The sequence below is a fragment of the Camelina sativa genome, chromosome 20 (assembly GCF_030686135.1).
Source record: "Camelina sativa cultivar CO46 ecotype springtype chromosome 20, ASM3068613v1".
NCBI lineage: Eukaryota > Viridiplantae > Streptophyta > Magnoliopsida > Brassicales > Brassicaceae > Camelina > Camelina sativa.
Window position 1 is genome coordinate 31,621,526 of NC_141899.1, and position 17,519 is coordinate 31,639,044.

The 17,519-nt window shown below is 39.4% G+C and overlaps 1 protein-coding gene and 1 non-coding gene across 2 annotated transcripts; both read left to right on the forward strand.

The window, feature by feature from the left end:
- Window positions 1–3,898: 3,898 nt before the first annotated feature.
- On the forward strand, window positions 3,899–4,005 carry LOC147919704 (small nucleolar RNA R71). The gene has a single exon (XR_015594285.1). It is a non-coding gene; the product is annotated as a small nucleolar RNA R71 (small nucleolar RNA).
- A 2,874-nt stretch (window positions 4,006–6,879) lies between these two features.
- Window positions 6,880–7,449, forward strand: LOC147919705 (flavonoid 3'-monooxygenase CYP75B137-like). The gene has a single exon (XM_087504063.1). It carries the CDS (start codon window positions 6,880–6,882, stop codon window positions 7,447–7,449), a length of 570 nt encoding a protein of 189 aa, XP_087360189.1.
- The last annotated feature ends 10,070 nt before the right edge of the window (window positions 7,450–17,519 follow it).

The window sequence follows — 17,519 nt, forward strand, 5'->3', positions numbered from 1 at the left end:
TTGTAAGTATGTTGATTGATCTTAGCACCAGTAAACTATCTTTAAGGACTATAGCTTGAATCCTTCGTTTAGCATATAAAGGTTATGAGTCCCTGCTTTCAAACCGCACCCTCCTACTTTCTTGCTAGAGGACTAGCAAGATTTAAGTTTGGGGGTCTGATGACTCTCTAATTTACATGTTTTTAGCATCCTATTTTGTCCATACTTTGCATTGTTTATACCTTTACCTTAGTATTTTTAGGTCATTAACTGTAGGAATTCACTTGTAGGCCATTTAGGGTGTTGCATTCTTGCATTTGATATTTTGGATGAAAACATGTGCTTTAGAGCCTAAAATGGAGAGAAACAAGGACAAATCCGAGCATGTACCCGAAGGAGCCATCGAGCTGGAAAAACAGTCCGAACCCCAACACAATCGAGGAAGATCCAAGAGCAGGAAGAACAACCCAAAGATCTACCTGAGGAGTAACTCGACTTTATCCTCGTGTACCCCATCGAGTAGACCCTTGGGCAGGACTGGGAAGCTAGGTCAAAGGGGTTTCCATATATAAACCCCTACTCTTCTTCCTCACAAACGAGCACTCCGCAGACCCTCAAACCAGAGAGCGAGAGCTTCTGAGAGAGATCTAGAGCAACTCAAAACACTTTTCACTTTTGTTAGGATTTATTTTATATCTTTTTGTTATTTCTTTAGATTTCTACTTTGTACTCTTTATTCTCTACTCTATCTTTTAATACAATGCAATTTTTGTTCATATATGCTTTTATGTTTCTTGCAATTATTTTCGAGTAGTGTAGTAAAGTTTCTAGGGATGGGATAGATGATTTTGTGTTCTTGATGGGTTAGGATGTCTTAGTTTGATTGTATATGTTTTATAGATTCCCTTCTAGGTCGGTGTTCTTAATGCTATCAACAAACCAAGATGGTGAGATTAGATCTAAGGTGTTTTACCACCGAGAGGTGTAGATGAAATGCTTGAATCAATCGATGCTAGAGATTTACTCACTTAGCCTAAGAGATTAGATGAGTAAGGAGTTTATTGACAATAATGAATCGGTTCTTATTGCCTGCTTGGTCATGTTTCTCCAACGAGAGTTGGGTAGGGGAGTGATCAAGGTTGATTGTTTCTATCACGAGAGTGTTTTAACATGGTTTTCGAGGTTCATTGTCTAGGGAATATTTGCTTGAGGCATGTAAGACATATGTATTGGTCAGGAACACTTAGGAGTCGATTACCCCATCCTTAGAAGCTTTGGTATTTTAATTGCTTGCATTTTATTTCATCACTCGATCCCTTACCCCAACAGGTACATGATCATCTGCTTCGAGTAACCCCACGAGTTGTTCATACCTTCTTTGTTTACTCGATCACCCCACCTGATCTTGTACTCGAATGCTTGCATCGAGTGCTTAGGTCGTGTGGTTCCTTGTTTATATTATTTTCTTTTATTATTTTAGGATTGTTAGACAAAACCCCATTATTGCTTGGCTTGACTTGCATTGTTCTGATTGCATCCTACCTGCTAGCATAAACAACCATTTGCATTGTTAACCCTTTATACTACAACTGCATAGGGAATTGATACCCTGGGTGAAAATCCGCTTATCAACACTTAACACCGGACGTGATTTCACTGTAATAAATCCTAAAAACAAAACCAAAACCAAAATCCTAAGAAAAATAAACACAAAAGGGTAAGCCAGCACAAACCCCATAGATTGCCTCCCATAAGCGCTTGTTTAAGGTCTATAGCTTGACCGTGGTTTCAGGTGTCAAGTGATGGGAGGATGAGAACTCATATCAGAACAAGCTCTCCAATTCGCCAACTTAAGCTCCAAAGTCTTTTTCAGCATACCATCCATTGCTTCTTGGCCTTTTTCTTTAAACTCTGGAGTGAGGATGGCTTTAACTTTAGAGAAAGGCCGAGATATTCCTTTGCACTTCACCTTGTACTCAGTGGTGTCTCTAACATATTTCTGGGGTACCAAGGTTGTCAGAAGATTTGGTATTACTCTCTCTATCTTCGGCTTGTCTCTCTTCTTAACCCTCTTAGACCTTTTCTCAGAAGAATGAGTGACTCCATCCAGGACTTCGTTGACCTCATTCTTATCAGCACTCTCTCCCATTATCATGACATCCACCTTCTTCTCATGTTCTACAACTAGACAAGAGCCATGTTGTATAGCATCATTTGCAGTGATTGCGTTGTAGAAGACCTTATCATCAATGTTAGAGAAAGTTATCCTCTTATTAGACAAGTCAACAACTGCTCCCACTGTTGCTAGGAAAGGTCTCCCAAGAATCAAAAGCATAACAGAACCCTCGCTCATTTCCACAACATAAAAATCTGTAGCAACCAAGCAACTCCCAGCTCGAACATCTAAATTATTAATGAAGCCTTGTGGAGTCGTGGTGACAGCATTTGCAAACTTAAGAGAGACCTTAGAAGCTTTCATATCATCAATCCCCAACCTCTCTGCAACAGCCTTAGACATTACGTTCACACTGGATCCAGTGTCACAAAGGGAGCCCATAAAGTTCACTCCTAGGATAGAGCACGGAACAACAAATTTTTCTGGATCCTCTAACTTTGGTAGTCTTTTCAAAACTGGAGCATGAATGCTCTTCTTTAGAGCCAAAAACGCCTTAACCTTCACAAAATCCTTTTCTTCAACCACAACATCATTGTAAACCTTTTTAAACAAAGAGATGAACTCACTTATAGCTTCTTTGTACCGAGCATACTTCTTTTCATCCAGAGGTCTCTTTTCATGTCTTCTTGGAAAATGAATTTTTGGCCCATAGGGCTTTGGTTCCACAAGAATTGATTCCTTGGTATTCGTATTAGGAGCAGAGGAGTCGTAAATCCCCATTCTTGCAGCATGGAGCGGTCGTTCAACAGAAGGAGCAGTCAGTCTGGAATTTTTTGAGAAAGACTCTGCAACAACGACGGGATCGACCGATCTATAAGGGGGATCGGTCGATCTAACTTCCCTGGGGATCAGACTCGAATTATCAGAATAGATGGGACCAACAGGTCTAGTCTCAGGATTGATCGATCTCGTCTCTGCGGAAATCAAATGAGTTGATCACAACACAACTCAGCTCATCTTCAATCTCACCATGGAGTGTGATAGCATTGCATGACTCTTTATTCTTAGAGCTAGAAGAAATAGCAGAGACTCTCTTATCAATGGAATCAACACGTGAACTCAACCTCTCAAATTTCCCATTCAAATCATTGTACATGCTATCAATCTTGACACTAATCTCAGCAGAACTTTTCTTATGGCCCTTCGATAGTGCTTGCATCATTAATTCGAGTTTGTTATCTTGTGGAGATGCAGATGGAGCGTGGTATCCTTGGGCATTTGAGCTATTAAATACAGCACCTTTGTTCTGAAATCCTTGCGGGAAGTTACCTTTTTGATTATGTGGAAGATACACCTGATCCTGAGGATTCTCAACGTTTGTGCTTATGTAAGAGAGATTAGGATGATTTCTATAATTCTGATTAAACCCATGATTCTGATAGCTCCCTTGTCCTCCTACATAGTTCAACTCCTCCGTCCCCTCAAAACTTGAATTTACTCCAACTTGCTGATACGCACCCGTCTGCCCGTCGCACATGTTGACAGCTAGCTGATCTCTCTTCAAAAGAAGGTCTACCTTAGCAGTAAGATTCTTAATAACATCTGTATTCAAGGAGCTAACAACACACACAGAACGATCATACTCATGACTATGATTGCTGTTACTCGCTGCAAGGTTTCGATCAAGAGGTTTGCCTCAGCGGCAGTGTTAGTAGAAAATCTCCTCTGCTGGCGGTATCGAGTGCCATCTGGTACTTCTGGTAAATTCCTCCATAGAAGATGTTCATAAGATTCTCTTGTGAAAAGCCATGATGAGGACAGTCCCTCATATACTCATTGAATCTCTCCCACGCTTTACAAAAAGACTCTGTACCACCTTGTGAGAAGGTAGTGATCTTGCTCCTTAACATAGCTGATCGTGACTTAGTGTAGAAGTGGTTTAGAAATGCTGCTCTACATTGCTCTCAAGTGGTAAGTGATCCTCGGTCCAAGAGATTTAGCCATCTCATAGCCTTACCTCCTAAAGAGAATTGGAACAAAGTCAACATGAGGTAATCATATGGAACTCCATTAGACCTTGTCATACTAGCCAATCTCTCAAAAGCTTCAATATGGTCTAGAGGGCTCTCTGATGCTCATCCATTAAACACACGATTCTGGACCAAATTGATCAGGCTATGCTTGATCTCATAATCTTGTCTCGCAGGAGCAGGAGATTGAATCGCAGACCGATTCTTAAATAGCCTGTTGTGAGCTTCTTCGTCCCTCAAGGTGGTTTCCCTTGCTGGCTGATTTGGTTCAGCTTCGTTTTGCTCTTGCTGAACGTGCCTCTGCTGATGTTGAACGATAGCTGCTGGTGGATTGGGTTGGCAAACCTCTTCATTGTCTTCGGCCATCTTATCGGAATCGGCTCTCGCTTTTCGGTTCTCTCGTTCCAGTCGTGCTAGCTCCTCGTTTCCTAGTATACACAAATCAGCTTTTTTGTGGCTCCTTGTATGCATACACCTTAAACAAAAGAGGAAGAACACAAGAACAAATCAGTAATTTAAAGTAAAATAAACCTTAGACTAAACGTGAATCTAAAATTTCAAAGACAACGTTTTGGTCCCCGGCAACGGTGCCAAATTGATCAAAAGTCAATTAAAACCCATTGTGTATTCCACCAAGATCTAGTGGTATCGTTGTAATACTTCAGGTTCGAATCCACATAGACCAAGCAGTTGCACTATGAAATTATCAAGATCAAATATAGCTAAGACAAAAGAATTTTGTGTTTGAAAGTCACTAACAAAGCAGTAAATAAAAGAGTGTTTTAAATCAAAAGAGAAAACATTGGGTGCAGGGAATCATTAGGGATTATGATCAAAATTTAGATGATTAGATAGGGATGCATTAAACACAATTCTTGAACTCAAATCATGTTTATAAAGCTATCCTACTTCCGCAGCGATAACTATCTAAGCAATGAATTTACTAAATCCTAAACTTCCGTTTGAATCCAGCAAATCAAGCAAGCATTAACAAGTTCAGGTTTGATAAGTTCACAAGGTGCCTCAACTTCAACTTCTGTTGGCTAAGGTCAACCTTGCTCACCTATATTCTCTTCAAGCAACTCAACAACACTTTTGGTGCCCCGATGAATTAAACCTACAATCATAAACTAGGTAGCTAATCTAGTTTAAGCTTTAAGAACAACAATATATGAAGAAAAAAATAGATCAATCCCAAATCTAACAAACCTAGCATCAATTAATCATAGAAACCCTTCTGAAACTCTAAACCCAATTGAGAAACTACTCAGACATGGAGAAGCAGAAACAAAAAATCAAAGATGAAGAAAACATAATTGAATTGCAAAAGAATAGAAAATAGGGTTTAGAAATCTTCTCCAAAGTGTCAAGAAGGATTAGAGATCTTCTCCCTTAGCTCTCAATAAAAATAGTTTCAGAAAATAAAAGCTTATGTCTCTGGAGGCCGAGCCTCTAACTTAGCTATCAAAATAAAACCCTAATAGTCGGTTTAAAGCGAAAAATAAAAAGTTGTTTCGGGTACGGGACTGGTCGATCCCGAATGCGGATCAGCCGATCCTGGATGCTTTTTTCTGTTTGCTCCATCTGCTTGCTATTTCGATCAGTCTTCACCAAATTGGCTTCAGATGTTTGTCTTCATCCCCAAAACACTCAGTTCCTTCCAAAGTCACCTAAAACCTGTACAGACTCTCAAAAGGCTAAAAAGACTCTAAAAGCATATATTGATTCAATAAAAGACTCAAAACAAATGTAAAAACTATGGTTAAAAACCAATAAAATACTGATACATCAATTCTGTTCGGTTTTGAACCGAACCGAACCGATAGCCCAATGTGTTTATGTTAATTAATATAATTAGATTTGTAAATATGTAATCTCACGAGTAATCTCACAATTGCATTTGCTACCTCTCGCACACGTTTGATTTTTTTTTTTTTTTTACATTTCTAATGAATTAATTTATGTAGAATTGGGTTTTGGGTTTAATTGTTTCTTAACTTATGTTCTAAAGTGTTAAACTCTATGGACATCAAAGCAAATTCATATCTAGTTCCTCACTTCCTCTCTTCTCTGCTTTTCTGGAAGATTGTTATGTTACACTGTTGTTGTTGCTGGTTTTTTCAAATTTTTTTTTCTACGGAACTTTTAGTTATTAGGCGTTTGATTTTAATATGGTTGTTTTTGTAGGTTTTCCTTTTTTCATGGTTTATTTGAATTATTAAACTTATACAACTTGTTGACTATTTTAGGATATCAAAGGACAATGAATTTGTTTGTTACATTAACTAATTTTTTGAACCGAACATAAACCGATCCGAATCAAACTGAACAGAACATAAACTGACCCAAACACAAACTAAACCAAACAAAGTTTTGTTGAATTTCGTTAGAGTTTTATGAAAACCGAATAAACCGTACCGAATCGAACCCAAACCGAACCCGAAGTTTAACCGAAATGCCCACCCACACACTCTCATTTCATGGATTTTGTTTTGTTTTGTTTGAGTGGCTTCAAAATTTGGGTCCTTAGAAATACATTATCATGTTTGCCAAAAATATATATATATATATATATATATATATATATATATATTTACAATAAACATTTCGATTTAAAAAACGATGAAATTATATCATCTGCTTAAATGTGAAGATGAATGATGATGTACCGCTGCAACCGTATACAATACCATCATTATATATAGGGACAACAATTTAAGTCCATCTCATAATTTCTACAAACAGATGTAAACGATGTTTCCGATTTCAACTCTCATCACTGAAAACACAATATTGATTGTCACACCTTACGCAACTGTCGTTCTCATAGCTATCTTATCGATTCTATGGTACTTCTTGAAACGCTTGCCAGATCCACCTCTACCGCCTGGACCGCGAGGGTTACCTATTGTCGGAAACTTTCCCTTTCTTGACCTGGAGCTTCACAGACACTTCGCAACCCTCGCTCAAAGGCACGGTCCAATCTTCAAACTCAATCTTGGTTCAAAACTAACCGTAGTGGTCAACTCTCCAGCACTAGCTCGAGAGATCTTGAAAGACCAAGACATCAATTTCTCAAACCATGACATCCCTCTGACAGGCCGAGCCCTTACCTATGGCGGTATCGACCTTGTTTCGTTACCGTATGGGGCCGAATATAGAATGCTTAGAAAAGTTTACGTTGTCAAGCTTCTTAACCGTAAAACCTTGGATTCTTTTTACGAGCTTCGACGCAAAGAAATTCGGGAAAGAACGAGGTACTTGTACCAGAAAGGTCAAGAAGAATCACCGGTGAAAGTCGGAGCCAGATCTTTTTGGCGATGATGAATCTCATGATGAATATGTTATGGGGATGTTCGGTGAAAGCAGAGGAAATGGAAAGTGTTGGAACAAAGTTTAAAGAAGTTATTTCTGAAATAATTAGGCTCTTAGGAGTGCCTAATGTTTCTGATTTTTTCCCGTTGATAGCTAGATTCTGTTGGTTAAGCTTCTAGAATGTTCTAGAATAGATATCCTTAAAGGAATTAGGAATCTACTTAGAAAAGGAAAAGTTGTAATACTAAACTAAAAAGGAAGTTAGTAGGTTTTAGAAAAGGAAGACTAGAACCCTATAAATATAGATCATAAGAAGGATGTATGATCATAAGGAAAAACAGAGCTTGTGTTTAGTTTTGAGAAGATTTTCTAAACATTAATAAAGGAAGGATTCTTTGTTCAAGCTTTAAGGTTTTGTGCTATTGATTCTTTATTTGGTATCAGAGCAAATCCTAGGGTAAGGAGAGCTCATACGAATCATGGCTGAGACGAAACCATCAGAGAAGACGCCGACGTCAACCTCCGCAGTTCAATGTCCGATGTTGAACTCAACCAATTACACCGTCTGGACATTGAAGATGAAGGCAACATTAAGAGTTCACAAAGCTTGGATTGCAATCGAGCCTGGAACGGACAATGAAGAGAAGAACGACGTTGCAACAGCTTTGTTATACCAATCTATACCAGACAGCCTGACTCTGCAAATTGGTGAACAAGACTCACCAAAAGATATTTGGGAAGCTATCAAATCAATAAATCAAGGAGTAGAACGCGTCAAAGAAGCTCGTCTTCAAACCTTAATGTCTGCATTCGAGAATCTGAAGATGAAAGACTCAGATACTATCGATACCTTCTCAGGTAAGTTATCAGAGTTAGCCTCGACATCAGCCTCTCTAGGTCAACCTCTTGATGCACCAAAGTTGGTGAAGAAGTTTCTAAATAGCCTGCCCGCCAATAAATTCATACACCTCATTGCTTCTCTTGAACAAGTCTTAGATCTAAACAAGACTAGTTTTGAAGACATCATTGGGAGATTTAAAGCTTTTGAGGCTCGTATAAACGGGCAAGCAGCACAAGAAACTCAACAAAACCTCTTGTTCTCAAATATGGACAGAGACAGCGGTAGAGGTAGAGGACGCGGCAGAGGCAGAGGGCGTGGTCGAGGAAACAGAGGCAGAGGACGAGGAAGAGGAAATTTTCAAGATAGAGATCAAAAGGACAGATCTCAAATTATATGCTTCCGATGCGAGAAACCAGGACACTTTGCCTCTGTTTGTCTAGTGAAGTTCGTAAAGGAACAAAAACTCAACAAAAACGAGACAGAGGAAGCAGATACAGCCTTATATATGCATGAAATTGTGTACTTAAATGAGGAGAAGGTGATTCCAAAGAAGTACGAAGTAAACAAGAGAGAAGATGGAATTTGGTATTTGGATAATGGTGCAAGCAACCATATGACAGGAGAGAAAGGATATTTTTCTGAGTTAAACGAGAATATCAAAGGAACCGTAAAATTTGGTGATGGATCTTGTGTCAGCATTGGAGGAAAAGGATCGATCCTCTTTGAAGGAAAAAACGGAGAACAGAGACTTTTAACAGACATCTACTACATTCCGGTGTTGAAGAGCAATATTCTTAGCTTAGGACAAGCTACAGAATATGGCTGCGATGTGAGAATAAGGGCGGATTATCTCACTTTACGTGATCCTAATGGATGCTTGTTAGTCAAAGTAACTCGTTCTCCCAATAGACTGTATAAGATCAGCCTAAAGATAGGCAAACCAACTTGTTTACACTCGAGGATTGAAGATGATTCATGGAAGTGGCATGCGAGACTTGGTCATATCAGTTTCACAACGTTGAACTCTATGTCCACACAAGAGATGGTTCGAGGCATGCCTAAAATCACAGGTAAGAAAGAGTTGTGTGAATCATGTTTGGTAGGAAAGCAGATGAGACTTGTTTTTCCGAATGCAACTCAATATAGGTCTACTCGAGCATTGGAGTTGTTACACGCTGATCTGTGTGGACCTATATCACCAGCCACACTTGCTAGAAATCAGTATATCTTTGTAATAGTGGATGATTACACCAGATATATGTGGACAATCTTGCTCAAAGAGAAGAGTCAAGCCTTTGAGAAGTTCCAATCGTTTAAAGCACCTGTCGAGAGGGAATGTGACAAGAAGATTGTAACTCTACGCACAGACAGAGGTGGAGAGTTTACATCAAGAGACTTCCAAGATTTTTGTAATGCAAATGGAATCAGAAGGCACCTTACAGCACCCTACACACCTCAACAAAACGGAGTAGTTGAGAGGAGAAACCGGACATTGATGGAGATGACTCGGAGCATTCTTAAGGCAATGAATGTTCCAAATTATTTGTGGGGAGAAGCTGTAAGACATTCAACATACTTGATCAATAGAGTTCCTACTCGAGCTCTAAAGAATCAAACTCCATATGAATGCCTTAGAGAAAGAAAGCCGAGTATCGAGCATCTTAGGATCTTTGGTTGCATTGCTTATGCAAAGGTAGAAGCTGAGCATCTAAAGAAGCTTGATGATCGATCACAAACACTTGTCCATCTCGGCAGACGCTTCGGTTCTCACAGAGAAACGACGGTGGAGCTTTCTTCTCAAGGCTTGAAGGGGAGGGTTCGGACCACCGGCTAACAAATCGGAGATGAGAAGGTTCGGCTTCTTATGTGTGAGGTGTTGCATGTTGTTGTAATTAATCTCCGGTGGTTTTTATTTGTTAGGGTTTCGGATTAATGAGTAGAATTGTTAGAATTGATGAGTAGATTGTTAGAATTGTTAATGAGTAGGATTCAAGAACACGTTGAGAAGTTTGTTTTGATCTGTTTTGATCTTTGAGTTTTAAAGTTTCGTGTCTTAGTTTTGTTCATGGTAAGCACCAAGAGGATTTAGTTATTGCTCACTTTTTCTTTTTGATCATCAGTATTGATTGACTAGTAGTCTTTCTCCTTTTCAGGATTCATTGTGCAGCTACGAAGCTTGGATGATCATACTCCTCTTCCGGGTATCACTTCTCTTTTAAAGATCTATCCTTTTTATTTTTCTCTTGATTTGGTTCTTTGGTATTCTAAATATTGCTCTTCTACATAGATATTGGTCGTGTGATGTTTATAACTCTTTTGTGATGTCATGAATAAGTGTGTGATGTTTATGACTCTTTTGTTTTGTTTTTTGGGAGCTAATCATAAACGGGATACAGCGGTGGAATGGCAAAAAGTGTTGTGTTGTTGCAGTGGACACAGCGGTTGCAAGGTATCACTTGAAAAGGTATGGTTTAATGTTTTATGTTTGTATAAATTAGTTATATGTTCTGTATAAACAATTTGTGTGAATAAGTGTCTAGTTTGAGTTTTCTGTTTAACTATAACTTTGTTTGGGGTTGGTTTGAGATTGTGTTTGGTCAGGTGTTAAATAAATAAAAATCCCGTTTGTTGTATGCTTTGATGTGTGGTTTTGTGTCAGTTTGTTTTTAAGTCTAGTTTGGTATCAGTTTGGTGTGAGTTTGGTTTGAGATTGGAGTTTGCCCAAGTGTTTTATGTTTAAGTTTGGTGAGTTTGGTTTGTTTTTAAGTCTAGTTTGGTTTTAGTTTTTAAGTCTGGTTTGTTTCAAAGCTAAAGTGTTTTATGTTTTCAAAACTCGTTTCTTGTTTGGTGTGAGGTTTAGGGTAAATGATTGTATTTAAATTTTCTATTGACTTTAACCATCAGCTTTTGGAATCAAATAACAGAAAGAGATTTACTGAAAAGTGATTTAGTTGTCCAGTCATAGGGATATACTGAAAAGTATATCTCTTTTCTTCTAACCACTCATTACCTTTTTGCTCAATAACCTTTAGTTGTAAAACACACATCATCCACACTGGGTACATATAAACGATCATTGTTTAACACTAACCTAAACTCTTACATTATTTTCTCCAAACCTAACACTCAGCCTATCTTTTTCGGTTTCACTAGCCTAAACAATGGATCCTAGCAACCCTTACCATTTTTGGGATCAAAATTTTGTTGATCTTATGAATTCTCAAGAAAACTCCAACCGTTCCGCTAATACTATTCCTCCATATTCCACCCAATCCTCTCAGACTATTCAGTTTAGTAACCCATTCTCTTCTCAGCCATTAAACATTAGCCATCCATTCTCTTCACAGCCTCTTAACCAGACTCCCACATCTGAATCTGAAGACTGTTTGGACGTTACGGCAGATGAAAGTGATGAAGAAGGAGGCAGAGGAATTAGGAAGCGATGGAGTGCAGAAGAGGATGTCCATCTAATAAGTGCCTGGTTAAACACAAGCAAAGATCCAGTGGTGAGCAACGAGCAGAGGAAAAATAGTTTCTGGAATAGGGTTGCAGACTATTACAAAGCTCATATTGGAGGAACCAGTTCAAACAAAAGAGGGACTACACAATGTAAGGCAAGGTGGAGTAAGATAAACCACAAAGTCAACAAGTTTGTTGGGTGTTACGCACAAGCGAGTACAAGAAGGAGAAGTGGAGAATCAGAAGATGATGTTTTGAGAATGGCGTATGAGTTTTACAAAAATGACATGAGGAAGCCGTTTCTGCTAGGACATTTCTGGAGAGAACTGAAGAATGATCAGAAATGGATCACAGAACGCCATGAAGAATGTGGCAATAAGCGGACTAAGCTTGCTTCTGAAGGAGAATTCGCAGCTACTTCGAGCAACGGTGGAGATTAGATGAGGCCTCCGGGGGTTAAAGCTGCCAAGAAAAAAGGAAAAAAACCAGCAGTTAGTAGTGATGTTCCGGATGGTTCTGTCGATAAGTTGGATAAGATAATCGCAATGAAGGATCAAGAACAGGCGGCCAAACTTCATCATGGCAAAATGAGATTGTTAGACAGCCTACTTAACAAGAGTGAACTAACACCCGCTGAAGTACTACTTAGAGAAAAACTCCTTGATCAAATGTTGACAAACATTTAGGTTTAACTCTTGTGTCTTTGCTATGTTTTGTGTTTAACATAAACCTATACTTGTCTTGTTTTGTGTTTAACATAAACCTATACTTGTCTTCTTCTTTTGTTTCAGGTTTGAGGGACGACATATGAAGCATGTGAAGCAGTCTCGTTGGCATCTGAAGTGAAACATGTTGGTCGACATATGATGTGTTCTGTTTGGAAGCATGTTGGTCGAATGGAAGCTGTCTTTTTTTTTGTATTGATGTGTTCTGTTTGGAACCCGTGAATGTGTTGGTTATTTTTTAGTGCCATTAACGGGTGTCTCTTTTGTTTAAGTGTGGTCGGCTTTTGTTTGTTGAACAGATAAGTTTGCAATCCGTGAATGTGTTTTGGGTTGTTGTATTAATGTTTGTAACCCGTGAATGGGTATTGATAATGTTTGTAAGGTCTATATATTGAAGGCTCATGATCAATATCATTTGCGACTTTAAAACCATTGTTCTCATTTCTTCTTTTCACTTCTTCCTCCTTAAAACAAAACAAAGAATTATTATAGCATCCCCTTCTTATCATTTCCTCCTTATCATTTCTTGTTCTCTTTTCTTGCAACGTTTCTTCTTCTCTTTTCTTCTTCTCATTTCTTGTTATTATTTCTTCTTGCTAAATACTCAAAACCATATTTGACTACTAATGTCTAATTGGAGTTCTGATCATGAAGTTGATGAAATGGTAGAGGAGGAAGTTGATAGTATAGTGGAAGGGATTCAGTACAACTACACTCAAGAGGAATAACCACCAGCTCCAATATTCCGAAGAGTGCACATAAATAGAAACAACGAAGAAGGCCATGCTCAACTATGGAATGATTATTTTAGTGAGAATCCAACTTACACTCCCGCTATGTTCCGCCGTCGCTTTAGAATGAACAAACCATTGTTCGAACGCATAGTCAGTACTATTGAGAATGGAGTCCCGTACTTCAGACAAAGACGAGATGCTACTGGAAGGCTCAGTCTTTCCGCACTTCAAAAATGTTCTGCAGCTATCCGTATGATGGCATACGGATGTTCGGCATATGCGATGGATGACTATTTACGACTAGCTGAAACAACCGCACACAAATGCCTTGAAAAATTTGTAGACGGAGTCATCGACCTATTCGGAGATGTCTATCTCAGATGACCTACAGCGGAAGACCTCCAAAGATTACTGAATATTGGAGAACATCGCGGTTTCCCCAGAATGGTGGGTAGCATAGATTGTATGCATTGGGAGTGGAAGAATTGTCCAACTGCATGGAAAGGACAATATTCACGTGGATCTGGAAAACCAACAATTGTACTAGAGGCAGTGGCATCCCAAGATTTATGGATTTGGCACGCATTTTTTGGACCACCTGGTACGTTAAATGATATCAATGTTTTGGACCGCTCACCGGTGTTTGATGATATTTTAGAGGGCCGAGCTCCAAGAGTTTCATATGTTGTCAATGGACATCAATACGAAATGGCGTATTATCTCACTGACGGTATCTATCCCAACTGGGCAACTTTCATCCAATCAATTACACTACCACGTGGTCCTAAAGCTAAACTCTTTGCTCAATGTCAAGAAGCATGCCGGAAAGATGTAGAGCGTGCCTTTGGAGTCTTGCAAGCACGATTTGCGATCGTGAAGAATCCAGCACTTTTTTGGGATAAAGGGAAAATAGGGAAAATAATGAGAGCATGTATCATATTGCATAACATTATAGTGGAAGACGAACGACATACCTACAATTTCTATGAACCATCAGAGTTCTATCACGGAGAAGGAAGCGGAACTTCTCAGGTTGATCTATCGTATTCTACAGATAGACAAACAAATCTACATAATTTGATGGGCATTCGAAATGCCGTTCATGATCCACAAATGCATAATCGTTTGAAAAAAGATTTGATTGAGCATATTTGGCAAAAATTTGGTGCAACCCATCAATAAATCTTCTTCCGAATTATGTATAATATGTTTAGTATTTCTTATTTTAAATTTATGTTTAATATTCCTAAATTTGCTAATTATTTTAATGATTAAGTAACCTAAGTGAGTTTCTCTATTGGAAGATTGATTTTGTGTAAGTTTCTAAATAAGATTGAAGGACTTTTTTAGAAGTCACTTCTTCCCTAGTTCGAGGTTTATCTTACACATATGTCCCTAGTACAAACTACCTAATACATGCAAATTAAACCAATCACAAAACCTTGCAATATGAATTCTTGACTTTAGTGTGTCTTTTGATTTTTCTTTGACATTCATAACAGTATATATGATATATGATGTTGTACAAAAAATTCTTCTTCATAAATATTTAGTCAAGATTGTGTCGTAGCGTAAGATTCTTTCAATAACATAGTTCTCAAAATATACTTATTTGTACCAATTATGCCATTTATCGGTGACCTTTAGCCGTTAACCTTAACCTAATGACAATTATTACTAACATCAAAAGTTTTAGATGTGAAACGACCGCACCCGGATTCCTAATCCTCACATAGGATATACGAGAAACAATCTCATCGGAACCCCATAATTCTGACGAGAAAATCGGTGTAGAAATCACTCCTTACAAAAACTCCCACAAATACACCAAACCCCACCTCATCTAGTCACTGAGTCGCACAACCAACCACCCCTAGCGACCGAGTAACAAGAGTGGTGGACTGCAATATTTGATTCTGTCCAGCCACGGACAACACTTTCCCACAAATACTTCAATTCACTATCAACTCCTTTATCGCCCCCGATGCCCATGACATCACTTATATCGATCTCTGCTCATCCAAACCTAAATCTAGCAGTCTTTCTATGATCCAAACACACAACAACATGCTGGTGTCGACTGACACTACCTTGGTGTCGATCGACACCCCAACCTTACCACAAAACCGTCTATGCCATACCACAATACAAACACTTGATTAAATCACAAACCAACCGTTAATTTCACAAACACACCGTTGGATACAGAGCCTGTTGCACCAGGAAGCTCCCCACCAAATTTCAGCCAAATCGGACTTTGTTTCATCCTCCAAACGTTGCTCCGAAATAGCCATCCTGGACCAGTTCGCGCTATCCGCGCGTGGGTGTTAGTGTCGACGGACACCACCATGGTGTTGAACGACACCAAGCCTGAAACACGACATGAAGTCGATTTCAAGCGCCTCTCGGCCACCAAATCCTAACTCGATGACCAATACTCTTTTCCCCACAATTAATCACATACCCAACGTATTCATAAGAATAACAACAATAAAAAAAACTCATGGATTCATCTCAATCCATCTTACCCATCACCAATCCACCACAATCATCTCAAAACCCTAGATAAACCTAACATCAATCACTTACCTTGGATTAGGGACGAAATCTAAAGGAGCAACACCTCACCACCAGCAGTGCTTCCCCCTCCTCCTCCATGCCACAACATCACCACTCCACTTCATTCCCATCCCCCAAAACCATCTTCTCACCTCCCTAACATCAAAAGATACCCAAATCTCTCTCATCTTCTCTAGGGAAGGAAAATGACTTGGGAAAGGAATCCCCAACACGAAGTGGGCGTTCTCCTTTTTATAGGAAACTTTAGGGTTTCTCCAGAACCATAAAACCGCACAAAACCGGAGAACAAACCAAACCAGAAACCTTTAAACAATATGGTGTCGACCGACACCCCCAGGTGTCGGTCAACACCTACCTCTAGAAACCAAACTCGGGTCACAACGTTACAATTCTCTTCCACCAACAAGGATTCATCCTCGAATCCTGCAACACCGTCCATCCGCCAAGGACCTCCGTGTAACCGTTGCCACGGCCTGCAGATCCTCCGATCGGACTGAACACTGTCAGCCAAGATTTCCTGTAACATCCGCGAATCGGAATCCCGGTTTAGGGGGTGCATCTGTCGATGCAAGGCCGGTTTGGTGCGGAAGAATTTAAGTTAAACACTGCGTTTTGGGGTTAGGGAAAACCCTTAACTCGAGTTTTTGTCTCATTCGTCGAGTTTACCGCTTTTGAGAGAGAAGAAGAGAGAAAAGGTGTGCTTGAGTGTTCTTGTGAATTTTGAGAGATTTGAGGCTGTTTGTGTGGAGATCTATAGCTAGGATCGTTGTAGGAGCTTCCTTGGAGCATTTTTTTGCTTGTTTAAGGTTTATAATCTTCTAAGAAAAGGTGAGTGCATGACCATGACTTATCCAAGCTTGAAATTTCCCTGATCTGCTTGTTTCTGTGTTGTCTGGCTTGTTAGAACGTTATTAGAGGTTTTGTGAAGCTTTCTTGTGGCTTGGGATCGAGTTGAGGTTTGTAGGAACGAAGATCCGGCAAGAAGCTTTGGGGAAAACGATGCAATGCGAGGACGGCGCGATTTGACCTAGGAACATCTATCGATGCCATATGGAGGCGTCGGTCGATGCAACTAGGGTTTTTGGTGAAATGTCGAGCATGCGTTGGTCGATGTAATGTGAGTGTCGGACGATGCAAGTGAACCTTGCGTCGGTCGATGCATATCATGCGTCGATCGATGCAATCCCCTGATGGTGTCGGTCGATGCAAGGTTGGTGTCGGTCGATGCAGTGCCTGGTTTCTTTGTTGATTGTTGTTTGATGGTTAGAGTATCTCAATTGCTTGTGTGTATAGCCCAGTAGATGGGAGGATTGCCTCACTGAGTGTTTATAAAATACTCATGCATCTCAATTTGTGTTTGTGGTGCAGGTAAAGGCAATGTGTGATCGTGGAATCAAGGCAATGAAGAGGAAGATGTTCTTGTGGCTCGCTTGGTTGCTTTCTGGCTTCTGTTAGGTTGCTAGAGTTGAGTCCTAGACTGATGCCTAGGATTGCTGATTATTTGTTTCATGTTGACTGGATTATTGGATTAGTTATTATGAATTGATATTGGTTATTTGAGTATTGGTTATTTATTGGTATTATTATTTCCTTCTTTTTATGTGATTGTGGATAGGTGGCTAGTGGGTATGGGACCACTAGCTTAGTTATTTATTATTTCTTTAAAAAAAAAAAAAGTGTCGTTTCAATTTGGTATCAGAGCCCTTACGGTTCTAGGTTTTGGTTTACTAGGCTTTGTGC

Coding starts and splice junctions, on each gene's coding strand:
- LOC147919705 (XM_087504063.1), top strand. CDS start 6,880: ATGTTTCCGATTTCAACTCTCATCACTGAAAACACAATATTGATTGTC.